The sequence below is a fragment of the Sorex fumeus genome, unplaced genomic scaffold (assembly GCF_029834395.1).
Source record: "Sorex fumeus unplaced genomic scaffold, SorFum_2.1 ptg000073l, whole genome shotgun sequence".
Taxonomy (NCBI): domain Eukaryota; kingdom Metazoa; phylum Chordata; class Mammalia; order Eulipotyphla; family Soricidae; genus Sorex; species Sorex fumeus.
In genome coordinates, this window is record NW_026606130.1 from 4,780,522 (window position 1) to 4,792,871 (window position 12,350).

General features: G+C 46.2%; 1 protein-coding gene across 1 annotated transcript in view; it reads right to left on the minus strand.

Annotated features, from left to right (window-relative positions):
• Positions 1-574: 574 nt before the first annotated feature.
• NHSL2 (NHS like 2) overlaps positions 575-12,350 on the minus strand; it is a 311,672-nt gene continuing 299,896 nt past the window's right edge. Inside the window, exons 2-4 of the mRNA XM_056130032.1 lie at positions 3,832-6,159; positions 1,968-2,100; positions 575-1,177 (exon numbers count right to left, since the gene is read on the minus strand). Of these exons, the coding sequence (XP_055986007.1) occupies positions 856-1,177; positions 1,968-2,100; positions 3,832-6,159 (2,783 nt within the window). The 3' untranslated portion in view covers positions 575-855. The remainder of the gene's footprint in view (positions 1,178-1,967; positions 2,101-3,831; positions 6,160-12,350) is intronic.

Sequence of the window (12,350 nt, forward strand, 5' to 3'; positions counted from 1 at the left end):
AAGACATGAAGTTCAGAACAGAGCTACACTCATTTTTTTCATAACAAAAGCTACCCAATAAACTCTCTTCCTTAATAAGGCCACACTGACAAACCACTCCCATGGGGAGGTTGAAACTGCAATTGAAGAGGCATCCAAGTCTCTCTATACCTCCACACAGGGCCACCAAGTTTCCACTGGCAGTGTGAATAATCAGCATGGGCACCCTAGGCCTTCCAGGTTTGGCAGCCCCAATCCGCTCTCACACTCCTTCCCTCGGTGTATGGAGCAGCCTCACTGGAAAGTCATCACGTGTGCTGTGGTATCTGAGAATTTCTTCTCAGTGCACACCACTGGTGGGGGGTGGGGAGGGAAGAATAAAACAGACCTGGAGGGAGGGCAGGGAGTGGGGGCTCAGGGTTTTGCAGTAGTTTCCTTGCAATCTATGTGATCATGAGTTCAACTCCCAGGTATCCTATATGTTCATTGTAATCACTGCAGTTCTGCTGTTTGAACCTAGCAGACTCGCAGCTTTGTGATCTCTGGTGCCAAAGAAGGAGAAGTAGAAAAAAGTAGCAGAAGTCATAGAAGAAGAAGGAAGAGGAATAGGAGGAGGCAGAGAAGAGGAAAAGGAGGAGGAAAATGGTAGTCAGCAATGGCAAGACTCTAAATATGAAAATGTAAAATGTCTGAAGATGATTAAAGTGCCTGGTGAGTTCAGTACTAGATGAGGTGGCCTTCTCTGTCCAAGTAAAACTTAATGTAAAATAAATGTAGCCTTTCTAGTGATTTCGAAAGTTCTTTTAAACCCCTTTCTCTTCTCCCTTCTCTACTCAAGTTTAGTAAGTAAACCCTGCTTGCTGGAACCCGGAGAGCTTAAGTATTGGGGTTATCTGTGGTTTTGTAGTCTTTTGAAAATTGTGCAATAATTCGCCGAGCCAGTGGATTAGTGGTCTTCAGCAGTTCTGCTGCCGAGGGGCGAGACCTTGGAGTTGTCTTGCTTCCCTTCTTCTGCAGCAAAGCCTTGAAATCATCATTTCTGCCAGCATCTAAGCTGGCACCGCTGCTTGACCCCGCAGAGGCAGTTTGCTCAGTGGTGGGTGCATCCTCTATGTTCCTGATTGGTGAGTGGGAGCTTGGCTTGCTGCCAGTAAAGGCCTCCCCGGGCTCCTTCCAGCCCAGCAACTTTCTTTTGGACCTACGTAAGAGAAACTTGCTTTGAGCAAACTCGGGTGGCAGACATTTATTAAGACTTCATATAACTTGATGAAAGCGAGTAAAGTGATAGGAGCATGTCCACACTAGCTTTCTCTTTCACCCCTAAGTCGTCAGAGTCCCTTGTCTGGCATCCTGTCCGTATACATACTTTTTAGTACCCCCAGCTGATCTTAGGCTCGATATGCTCAGGTTATGGGATTATGAAAGAATTTTAGGAGTAAAGGCTAGTAGCTCAATGCTTTTAAATCAAGACAGTCTGGGAGCTGACCATGCTTGAAACTGGTGCTGCAGCTCCAATAACAGGGCTCTTAGGAGTTTCTTTGTCACTGAGCCCCTACGCTGTGCTCCTACCAATAATTGGGCTCCCATCTGACCTCCATTTTCTTAGTTCCTGCATTGTTACTGTCCCTAGAGCCCCACTTCGCTTCTTGATAAGATATTCTCACACAGGGAATTCTGTGAAGGGTTAATTGTCTCTGACTGTAGACAGAGCTTCAAGAGAGCAAAAGGAGCTGCAATAGGCCTCCCGGTTGCTAGGAGACAAGGGGCCTCTCACTGGGCACCTGGTCCTCCCTTCCGGCCCCTCCTCCACTTCACTCAGAGATGTCAGTAAATTGGAGATGTGAAGCTCTGGACTGAGCTTACATACGTGTATATCTGAATTAGGATCCAGTTCAATTCTAAAGGCTGTTTGGAGGTAGCAGGGTTTTTTTTTTTTCAGTATAAAAAGGCAGGCAATTACAGTAGGAATTAAGGAAATAGACCCATACCTGTGTATCACAGTAAATAAATCTTCAGTTGTACGTGAAGCCACAAACACCTCATCATCATCTTCCACAATCCATTCAGCTGTTTTATCACTGATTAAACTTTTTTCTTCTGAGCTTGACTCCATAGAATTACCTATGCATGAAAACCAGAGGGAATGGCTTTGATCACAATAATTAGGACAAAACACAGTCTCATATTATTTTCCTGGATATTCAAAGCCACTCTGGAAGGGCAGCGGGAGCTGGAAGTCCTTTGTTCCTCCATTTTGTCAAGGAACATGGCAGTTAATGATTTGGCTATGGTGGAGTGAGTAGAGATGACTGCCCTGGGTTCCTCTTTTCTTATGTTCATCTGGGCATTCTTGTGTTTTTCAGTGTATCCATTTGTAAAACGAAGGCACTGAGAATAATCTAAAGCCATGAATCAACCAGAACCTGAGTGGGATCTATATGTTTATTCTTTACTTTTTTGGTGCAGTGGTCATGCTGTACTTCCGTGGCTATGTTTAGGGCTTAGTCCTGGCTCTGTATTCAAGGATCATTACTGGCAATGCTCAGGGGACCATATGTGATGCTGGGGATTGAAACCCAGTCAGGTGCTTGCAAGGCAAGTCCACTAATCCCTGTACTATCTCTCTGGCCCTGAGTGGGACCTATCTGAATCTCAGAGGGAGCCTGTGGAGGTTGAGAAAACTGGTTATAAATTTTCCTGTGGCTACAATTTGTTTGCATGTGTTAGTCACAAAGGACGACATTGAATCAGCTTAATAAAGGCCATAAGACTCTGCCATTTGATATTAAGTGTCAGAAAAGAATGAGACTCATGCATAAAAATTGAGGACACACTGTGAAATATGCCAGTGACCAAAAGACAAATACCATAGGAGTCCACTTAATACAAAGTTTTCAGTAGAATAAAACCCATAGCAACAGAAAAAGAAGGGTGGTTGCCAGGGGTGATGGGGATTTTTTGTTTAATGGGCGTGAACTTCAACTTTGTAAGATTAAGAGCATTCTGGAGATAGATGTGGTTGCATAACCCTGTGAAAGTGCACAACACTACTAAACTGGACACTTAAATGTAGTTTAGATGGTAAGTTTTCTCTCATGTGTATTTTACCACAGCCCAAATAAAGGGGTTAAATGAAACACCATCCCGTCTTGTCTTATGATGCCAGTAAGAGCTGGTTTTTTGTGGGGCAGGGGACTGCCAGATGTTCTTAGAGTTTCTTCCTAGCTCTTCTCTCAGGGATCACTCCTGGTGGAGTTCTGGGGGCCATATGGGATGCTGGAGATTGAACCTGGTCAGCTGTGTGCAAGGCAAGTGCCCTACCCACTGTATTATCATTCCGGTTTCCTAGAAGAGCTAGTCTTAACCAATTAAGAAAAGTGAGTTTCTTTTCATCTAGAAAGCACTAAGAAATGCTGTTGGTGTTTAAATATTATCCCCTTGTTTCAGAAGCCTGTCACAGTACTTAAATTTATTCTGGAAAGGTACTGAACCCCATGTAATGAAACTAAATTCAATGCTGGTAGTTGAAAGGGGAGGAATTCCTAACCAGGAAGGTGGGTTTTTAAGCACCCTAGGATAAGTTTGGTTTCATAATCTTAGCCCTGGGTGGGGATAAAGGGGTTGCTCTAAAAGAACTGTGTGGCATAAATCATGCCTTGAATGAATCCTGATTCCAAGGCTGGTTAGGCCTGTTTAGAATAACCCAAACCCTTATGAGGTGCTCACTTCTGACTCATCCTGGGACAGGATCATTATTTTGGGGCAATTGTTTTGCTTTTGCTCTGGTATTCTGCTCTTACTCTCACCTCAACCATGCCTAAGAGGAAAAAGCCAGCAGGAAGTTTTATTTACCCAGAGGGCTTGCATCCCTTTCGTCATCAGTCTGTGGTGTTAAAGTTGTCCTTGCAGGAGGGGATTGCAGGTGGTTGCCAGAAGGTAGACACTTGGCCTCTTCCTCCAGAGTGATGATGGGGCTGAGAGGCAGCCTTGACTCAACCATGTAGGCTTCAATTTGTGCTGGAGGGGAAGTGAGAGGCAGGTACAGCACGCTGGGCTTTTTGGGGACAGGAGGTGGAATCTTGCTTTTCTTTTTCTCAGCTTCTTCCTGACTCTGGAGGTTAATTCTTTCAGGCAGGGTTCTCACTTTGGGCCCCTCATCCTCCCTACTTCCTTGGGGAAGTTGCTGTGTTCCTGAGAAGAAAGCACCAGTGGAACTGGCAAAAGGCGTGAACACATGAGATGAGGATGCTCTTGACTCCCCTGGACTCTTACCCTCAGGAATGTTGGGGGACTTTGGTTTCCGAACCACCATATAGATATCTTGAGGGAGTGGCCTTATATGTTGAATTGAGCTCTTAGGGGTCATAGTCAAGGGAGGAGAAGTTAGTGGGTAACCTTCAGGGAGAGATGGTGGCTTGTGGACCAAGCTCAGAGGCCTTCGGATCAGCAAGGGCTTCTCAGCTATGGGAGGTTTTAGTTTTCTCTCGGGCAAGGTAAAGACTTCTGTTCCAGGTTCCTCAGCATAGTCAGGGCTCTCAATGTCATCTTCTGGCTCCGATTTGCTGACTGACCTCAGGCGAACAGAACGGAGGTCTGACTGAGTAACCATGGGCATGATTGGTTGGTTGGGACTCGTTTTCTGGGCCAGTTTGGCCCCCAAATTTGTCTCTGAGTGATGTCGGCTCACCTTGGTTTTGCTTCGGATGGAGATATTCATTCCAGACAGGTCCAGGTTGGCTGAAGAGGTCAATGGTAGGTCAAATGATAGCCGCGACTTGGACATTTTCTCCACTGGGGATGTTGGGGGAAGTGAGGACTTCCTTTCAGGTACAACTGGACGCACCCGGACATTGCTGCTTGCAGGGGGCAAGTGGCCAAGAGTCAAGGCCATGGAGACAGTGGGTGTTGGTGTCTCAGACTGACTAGAGTATCCACTGGAGGGTGACATCAGCCCAGTAGGCCTTCCTGGAGAGGACACCTCCCTGGCTTCTACCTCAATGGAGATTTGCGAAGGTGTTGTGGCTCTGGAAGTGGAAGGGGAGGCCAGAGACTCCGAGCTGCCCTGAACCTGGGTGCACTCAATGACTGTGGTGCCAGTAGCAGTGCTAGAACTGGACAAGGACTGATAGGTGTCACCAGACTTCCAGTCAGTGAGATACCAGTGGTGAGAGAAATGTGTACCTTCTGTATCTTTGAAGGTGGGCACAGCTGAGCAACCCTGAGCATCTGGGTGTGATGAGTGACGGCCTTGGTGTTCTAAAGAGAGGCAAAGGCTCCTTGGTCTCTGGTCCTTGGCAACTGATGACTCACCTTCTGGCAAGAGGACAGGTTCATCTTTGACCAGTGAGACACTGCGTGTTGGTGGAGAGGGCTTCTTTTTGGCCTTCTTGAGTGAGATACTTTTGGATCTCTGTCTTCGATGCTGGGCTTCGTGTTGGGAACTAAGGGAGGTGATATTATCGGCACTCTTACTGCCCTCAGAACCTGTGCTGGCAGAAGGCAGGACACATGCTTCACTGGACTTCTGATTTTCATCACAGTCCACGTCTGTGGTGCCCGAGTCTATGGGCACAGACAGTGACCGTTCCCGGAATCTGTTAGCCCCACCTGGGCCTGTTTCCAGCCTTGGGATACCTCCTGTCAGAAGGCCAGGCTTTGATGGTCGTTCTGAAGCTTGTCTTCGCTGAGTAGGTTGCTCAGAGTAGCTAGATAACCCACTACCTCCTGCGAGGTTTTCATGAGTGGCAAAGAGGTTGGCAGCCTCCTTTGGAATTAGAGGAGGCAGCGTGTGCAAAGAGACCCAAGAATTTCCAGAGGAAGGATTTCCCCCATTTTCAGTAACTTGATTGTTCTGGCTGGTGGCACTTGGTGTCATATAGGTAAAAGCATCTCCCTTCCATGAACTGGAGAATGTTGACTCGGTTGGTCCGTTGCAAGAACTAGGTATGCTGTACACCATTCCTATGCTTTCCATGCTGGGAGGGTTTGTCCCACAGGGGGCTTGGAGAGACGCTTCTGGATCACTAGAAGGATTGCTCAGTGCTGGCAAGGTGAGAGTTGGGAATCCAGCTTCCTGACCAACTGCAACTCTTCCATGAACATCTTCTGGAACTGAACGACTGGGCCTGATGTTTGAAGCAGTATAGTGGGCCACACTACCTGCTGAGCTGTTATTGTGACCTAGAAGAGACAAATAAAAAATGTTAGTGAGACAACCAGATTGGCAGTAGTTGAGACAGGAACACCAAATGCTGCCAACAGTGTGGTCAGGATTCCTTGGTTCTTCCGTTCTATGGGTGAAGATGCTGGGGGAGTAGGGCCCTTGCCTTTTATCACACAGTAAGTCACAGGGTTCCCTGAAATTGTCCCTATGGCTGCTGAAGACTTTCCAGTTCTGATAATTTTGTGGGGGAACTGAAGTGGCATGTGGAACCACTTTGTGGTTTTTCCCTGATTTCACTCCAGGCTTATGAAATGATCACAGATCTCAACATTCACCCCTTCTGATAAAGGACAGTACTTCATGGCTTTCAGCAAAAGCACTGAATATGAAGAATTCCATAGCCGGGAAGTTCAAAGTCTGATTGCATTTTGTCACTTGTCACTTTAAGCTTTGCAAAATAAGAGAGTTAAGATAACCTATAGATGTGAGGTGAGCATTCAGATGTTCAAAATCCCAAATGATTAAAAAATTATTCTTTTTTAATATTTGTGAAATTGCTTATTTTAATGCTTAAAAGTCTAAGAAAATTTGATAGGATTTTAAACAGGCCAAGACTTGACACTAAGACCAATGCCTTACCAGAAGAAGAACAAACACACAAGAAAATAATTATTCTTGATTCATATATTTTCATTTTTTGGCTCTTTGGGTCACACCCAGAAATGCTAAGGGGTTACTCCTGGCTCTGTACTAAGGAATTATTCCTGGCAGTTCTGGGGGACCATATGAGATGCCAGAGATCGAACCCAAGTTGGCCACATGCAAGGCAAACGCCCTACTCGCTGTACTATCGCTCTGGCCCCAATTCATATATTTTCTTCTTCAAAGAAAATAACTACATAAACATACCACAGTAACATGTATCCTACCCAAAGATTTTCTTAAAGATACAACAGAGATTATTACTCTTTTATTACTATTATGATGGCTTTTATAATAACAGACACCATCTGTCAAATTCCTACAATGTACCAGGCACATGGTAAGCAAATTATATACAATAAATCTAATCTTCACAACTCTACTGAGTTAGCTGAGTCTTAGAGGGGCTATAACTTAATTAACGCTTCATTATTAGTAACCAGGGATGCCACCTTACTAACCTCCACTTCTTCTTGGTCTGTGTTCTTTCGATGGCAGTAATAGTGTATGGCACTTTTAGCAATGACCCTTTCCTCCCCCCATTGTCTATTTGCCTACATTCGATATAATCATATTCCTTCTATAGTGGGAAATAATTATATAATAAATTTCTCAGCCTGGGAGAGCAGTACTCTACTTTCTGTCGCTGACCTTGACAAAAGGTCTTTAATGACCACATTGACTTCTTAAGGATACCAACGCACCACCCCCTCCCAAATTATTCCTTTTCCCTGGCACCCCATTCCCATATGGGAAGTGTGATTGATGGGAGTAAGGAGGGAGGGTCTGGGAATCTGTTGTGGTGGGGTCACCTTGGTCTCGCTGAGCAAAGTTAGAGAATCCAATAATGGTCCGCCTCCGTCTCAGGGTAGATTTGGGGTTCACAGCTGTTTCTGTATTAAACAACGAGTGTCGCAAACTTGCATGTTTATCAAACTGCTGCCCTGTAGCCAAAATAAAAACACTTGGGTGCATCCTGGTTTATGTTGAGCATATACTAAAAATTGGATCGGAGGCTGAGCAAAGGGATGATGGCAATAGCAATGAGTATGAAGAGCAGCATGGCAGGTGGCCTTTCCCCCATCTCTCTCCAACTTGGCCTCAGGCCCCCATCTCTACCAGGCATACATGCTAGAGCTCAGAAGTCATGTCCAGGGCCACTTGTGAGTCTCAGGTGAGAGCCATATTTGCAAGTCTGGCTACATTCTGAAATAAACTAGGCAGATTTTGAAACTTCAATACTAGGACCCCACTCTAGAGCATTGAAATCTCTGGGAGTAGAGCCCAGGTAGGAGCAGTTTTCTTGAACTCCCAGATGATGATTTAGAGGGACACCAATGGGTGCCAATCACTGATGTAGAGAGACAACTAGAGACAGATGGGGCTTGATTGTAACCTTTTCTTTAAGCCTGCAAGGGCAACAGTGATTACAGTGTCTCTGAGAAACTGTCTTATCCCTGGACAGACTATCCAAGAAGCAGCCTGATCATCTGTCCTCAATGCACTTGGTCACATTTCATTTAAGTCTGCTACTGCATGGTGATCAGGTTTTTATTTATTTTAATTTTATTGTTATAAGTAGGGGGCCTAACTAGCTTTGCCGGGAGCCTATGTGGTACTGGGCATCCAACCTGGGGCCTAATGCATGCTCGGCATGTTCTAAACTACTAAGGCCACATATTTCCTTGTGTGCTGACCAAGATCTATTTCCCCTGAAAACAATCCTTAGTCCTTGCTTGTTTGACATGGAGGCAGCTGTAGGGTGAGACAGTGCAGTGAGGGTGAGATATGTCCCATTTGAAGATAACCACACCCTCCTGTCTCAGCCCCACAGCTCCATAGGTACTCCATATAGACATCCCCTCTCAATGCCCCAACTTTCCAGCAAATGGCTCCTTGGGCTAACCCCAGGTCAAGTTTCATTGAGATGGAGAGAGTTTAGAAATACTGCATCCACCATCACTTTGTGAGACTCTTTTCTGGGCCCTCACTCTTCTTGGTACCTCATCCCAAGCACGGCTTCTCTTCCCTCACATGGTGTCAGTGGCAGTGCATGACCCCCAAATCCAGAAATCATCACCATGGGAGCCAGAACTGCCCTCATCATCTCCATCACCTTTTCCCAGCACAACAGAGGCTGGTGCTGACTCACAGGGTACCTCTGCTCCTTTTAGCTTAGAAGGCCTTAACTGTATCAGTAAATGGTCCTTACTTCTCTGGAAATACTGCATCCTCCTCCTCTTCCACTTAGACCTCATGGGGTATAGAGCATGATTAAGTAATGGGTGTGGTCTAGGGTGCTGTATGATACCAAAGTCACAGTCAGCTGGATTATATACATCATCCCCTCCTTCGCCCCTTCTCAATCTAACATTGAGTTCCCTTTTGGTCTTTGGCCTTTTGGCCTTAATCCCTCTTCATTACTTCCCTTCTTAAACACAAGCCACCAATGTTGAGGAGGCCACCTCACTAAAAACACATTTACTTAAAGTACAACAAATCCTTGGTTCTGTGCCCTGAGTATGAGTCTTCCTTTTTTCCACCCTCTGAGCCCCAACACATTCCACTTAAACTTCTGTATAAAGTAAACCTGCCTTCTGGAAGCTAGAATTTTATTTCCCCTAACGAAACAGAACTCATAAACTTTGCATCTATTGATGCCCTGAAGAGCAGACAAATTGGTAAAGCTTTGGCTGTTCCTATGAAGAGAATTTTGTTTGCTATCAAATCACCTCAGTCATGGGAACAATGCCAGTATGGAGTGAAGGAACAGCAGGCCTCCATTCCCCAGTGAAAGCCATGACCTCGACAGCACAAATGAACCAGCAGCAGAGAAAATCACTCTCCCTCCCCCAGCACCCCAGTGCATTTGGAAGAAGATGGTCTGTAGTTGGCATGGAGGGAAGCAGACAGAGGTGGTGCTAAGTAACTCTACCAGAGATGTTGATGGGCACAATATCAGAGTGCGTGGAGCAAGGCTGGAGCCACCACTTCTCCTCTAGGATGGGCAGAGGGAAGGGACTATTCCAGGCAGCTTGCTTGCTGGACGTGGTGCACAGGCTCAGGGAGACCTCAGAAGCCCTCACGCCCTGGGTTGTAGTCTCATCCTCGCTCAGTTGCAGTTTTGTAGGCTGTTGGGAAAGAAGGTGATGGGAAAGGTGTACTCCCAGCTGGAGACAAGGTATGCCCAGAGCATGGTGGTTTGGTGATGGTGGTGGAGGGGGTGTTGGAGGCTTCAATCTGGGAGGCAGCAAAGCGTGAACAGGCTGCCAGGCTGATAGTTCCTGGGCCTCAGGGTAGCTGTGCTTGCAGGAAGAGGTGAGCAGCAGCTTCCAGTTTGTAAGTTAAGGCAACTCAAGGTCCTCTACCAATGGATGCAGGACAAGCTTTGCATGCTGGCTGTCCCAGGTCAGGGAGGAAGCAACTCACCATCAGCACAAACTCCAGACGCTTGGCAGACTGGGGCCTTGGGCTGGGGGTGGGCTCAGGGACCTCATCAGCAGAGCGGAAGGTCTGCCCCAGATGTCTGGCCTCCAAATACTGTTCCTCATATTCTTCTGAAAAATAGCACAGTGGATACACTCTAGGGTTCCATGGCTAAACACTGGGCTGGGAAAGGACCATGTGCCCAGGCTTTTGCTCTAGCTCCACGTCTGACTTACATAGTTTCTTTAGGATGTTTTTGGGTGCCTGACCCTCTGGATTAGACATGGAGAAATACCTAATAATGCCTAGAATCTAGGACTGTGAGGGTAAGGAGAAAACAGGGCCAGTAAGTTCCCATGGTACTGCTGAAACCACAATGTGGCTGCCACCATTTATGAGCATTTGTGCTCAACTGGATGAGGTATGGGGTGCAGATGCCATTGGCTACCTGATTCTGTAGGATCCTATTTCTCCCTCAAAGCCCATAGCTCTTCTGCAGCCCCACCGGGGAAAGGAGCGGCATGAAACAGGAAGATATTGCACTGGGAAGTCTTATCTGGAGTGTTCTCTTGGATGCCAAGAACTCATACTTGAGCCTTTGAGGGCCCAGTTTCCTATGCCTTAGTTTCACTATGAGAGACATCAGGTCTAAAGAGGTTTAAACTGGGGAAAAAAATGAAAGATGGATAAAGTGGTATAGGAGGGGAAAAGTCCAATGGCATCATCAGGGAAGAAGTAGGGTGCTTAAGATATGAACAACTTTATTCAAATAATGAATTTGAGGAGTTAATGGTGTGAGAGTAAAGAAACAACAGGCAGAGTTCTAGGCACACTTGAATTAAGGCTTCAAGAAGCATAGAGCAAAAGAGACCTTGAAGTTTATCTGGAATCATAACCGATTCTGTGCTTAGACACACTCCTCAGCAACACTTTTGAATGCTTCTTCAGTTTCAGCAGAAGTGGGGGAGGGGGAACAACTTTCCTCCCAAGGCAGCTCCTTCTGCCCAAGGGCAGTGGAGCTGTCAGGCATATCAGCAAAGTTCTTGTCAGCTTATCTTGATGTAAAATCTGCATCCTCCAGGTTCTAATCCTGCTCATATTGGCAGCACAGTGTATGCTGACCTTTCTATCTGTACAATAACTCCTCAGCTATCAGAACACAAGGCTCATGTTGTCCTTTGAATCATGCCTCAGGCTACCACTGGCCTGTCGAAGAGGTGGGGATTATGACTGCCATCCAGTTGGATGGCCCCTGTTCAGATTTCTCTTCCCAGAAAGAGTTCCCCTTTGTTGATATGGCCAAATGAAACCTTGTAAGGCCTGTGTTCACATTTTTTACATTCTCTCATCATGTCTTTTGGGTACACCTCTTGGGCACCCAGCTCTGTACCAGGTGTTCTGGAAACCCAAGGGTAGTAAAGACATGAGATTCTTTCCTTGGTTTGGCTTTTGGGCCACACCCTGTGATGCTCAGGGGTTACTCCTGGCTCTGCCTTCAGAGATTACTCCTGATGGTGCTCAGGGGGACCATACGGGGTGCTCGGGATCAAACTCGGGGCTGCTGCCTGCAAGGAAAATATCTTACTTGCTGTACTATCTCTCCATTCCCCAGAATGAGATTCTTTACTTTCATAAACAGTATAGCTAAGTGCACAAACTATATCATCTCCTGGACTAGCTCATGAGGTGATGACTAGTAGGAGTAGGAAAACCAAGGAAAGGAAAAGCAGTTCAGAACTATTTATGCCCCCTTGAACTGGATGATGCCACGTGTCTCATGCAAAGGATTGTGGAGGGAAAGATGCAAAGAGCAGAATGAATGCAGTTTGTTCTACGGAATGGGGACAGCAGTGGGCTGAGGCAATAGCCAATAGTTCTGTTTCTTCAAATAGAACTTTGAAGAAAGTCTAAGGATCGGAGCAAAGAGGAAGGAAGGGCTTCTAAGCTTGGGAAAGAGGCCTGATTTAGGCATTGAGTACCTGTGGGTATATGGAGCTTGGGACAAGCACTGAGACTGTAACTGTGTTATTTTATTGAGGCAAAACTTTCCTGTAGTACAGCAGTACAGAGCACACATCTT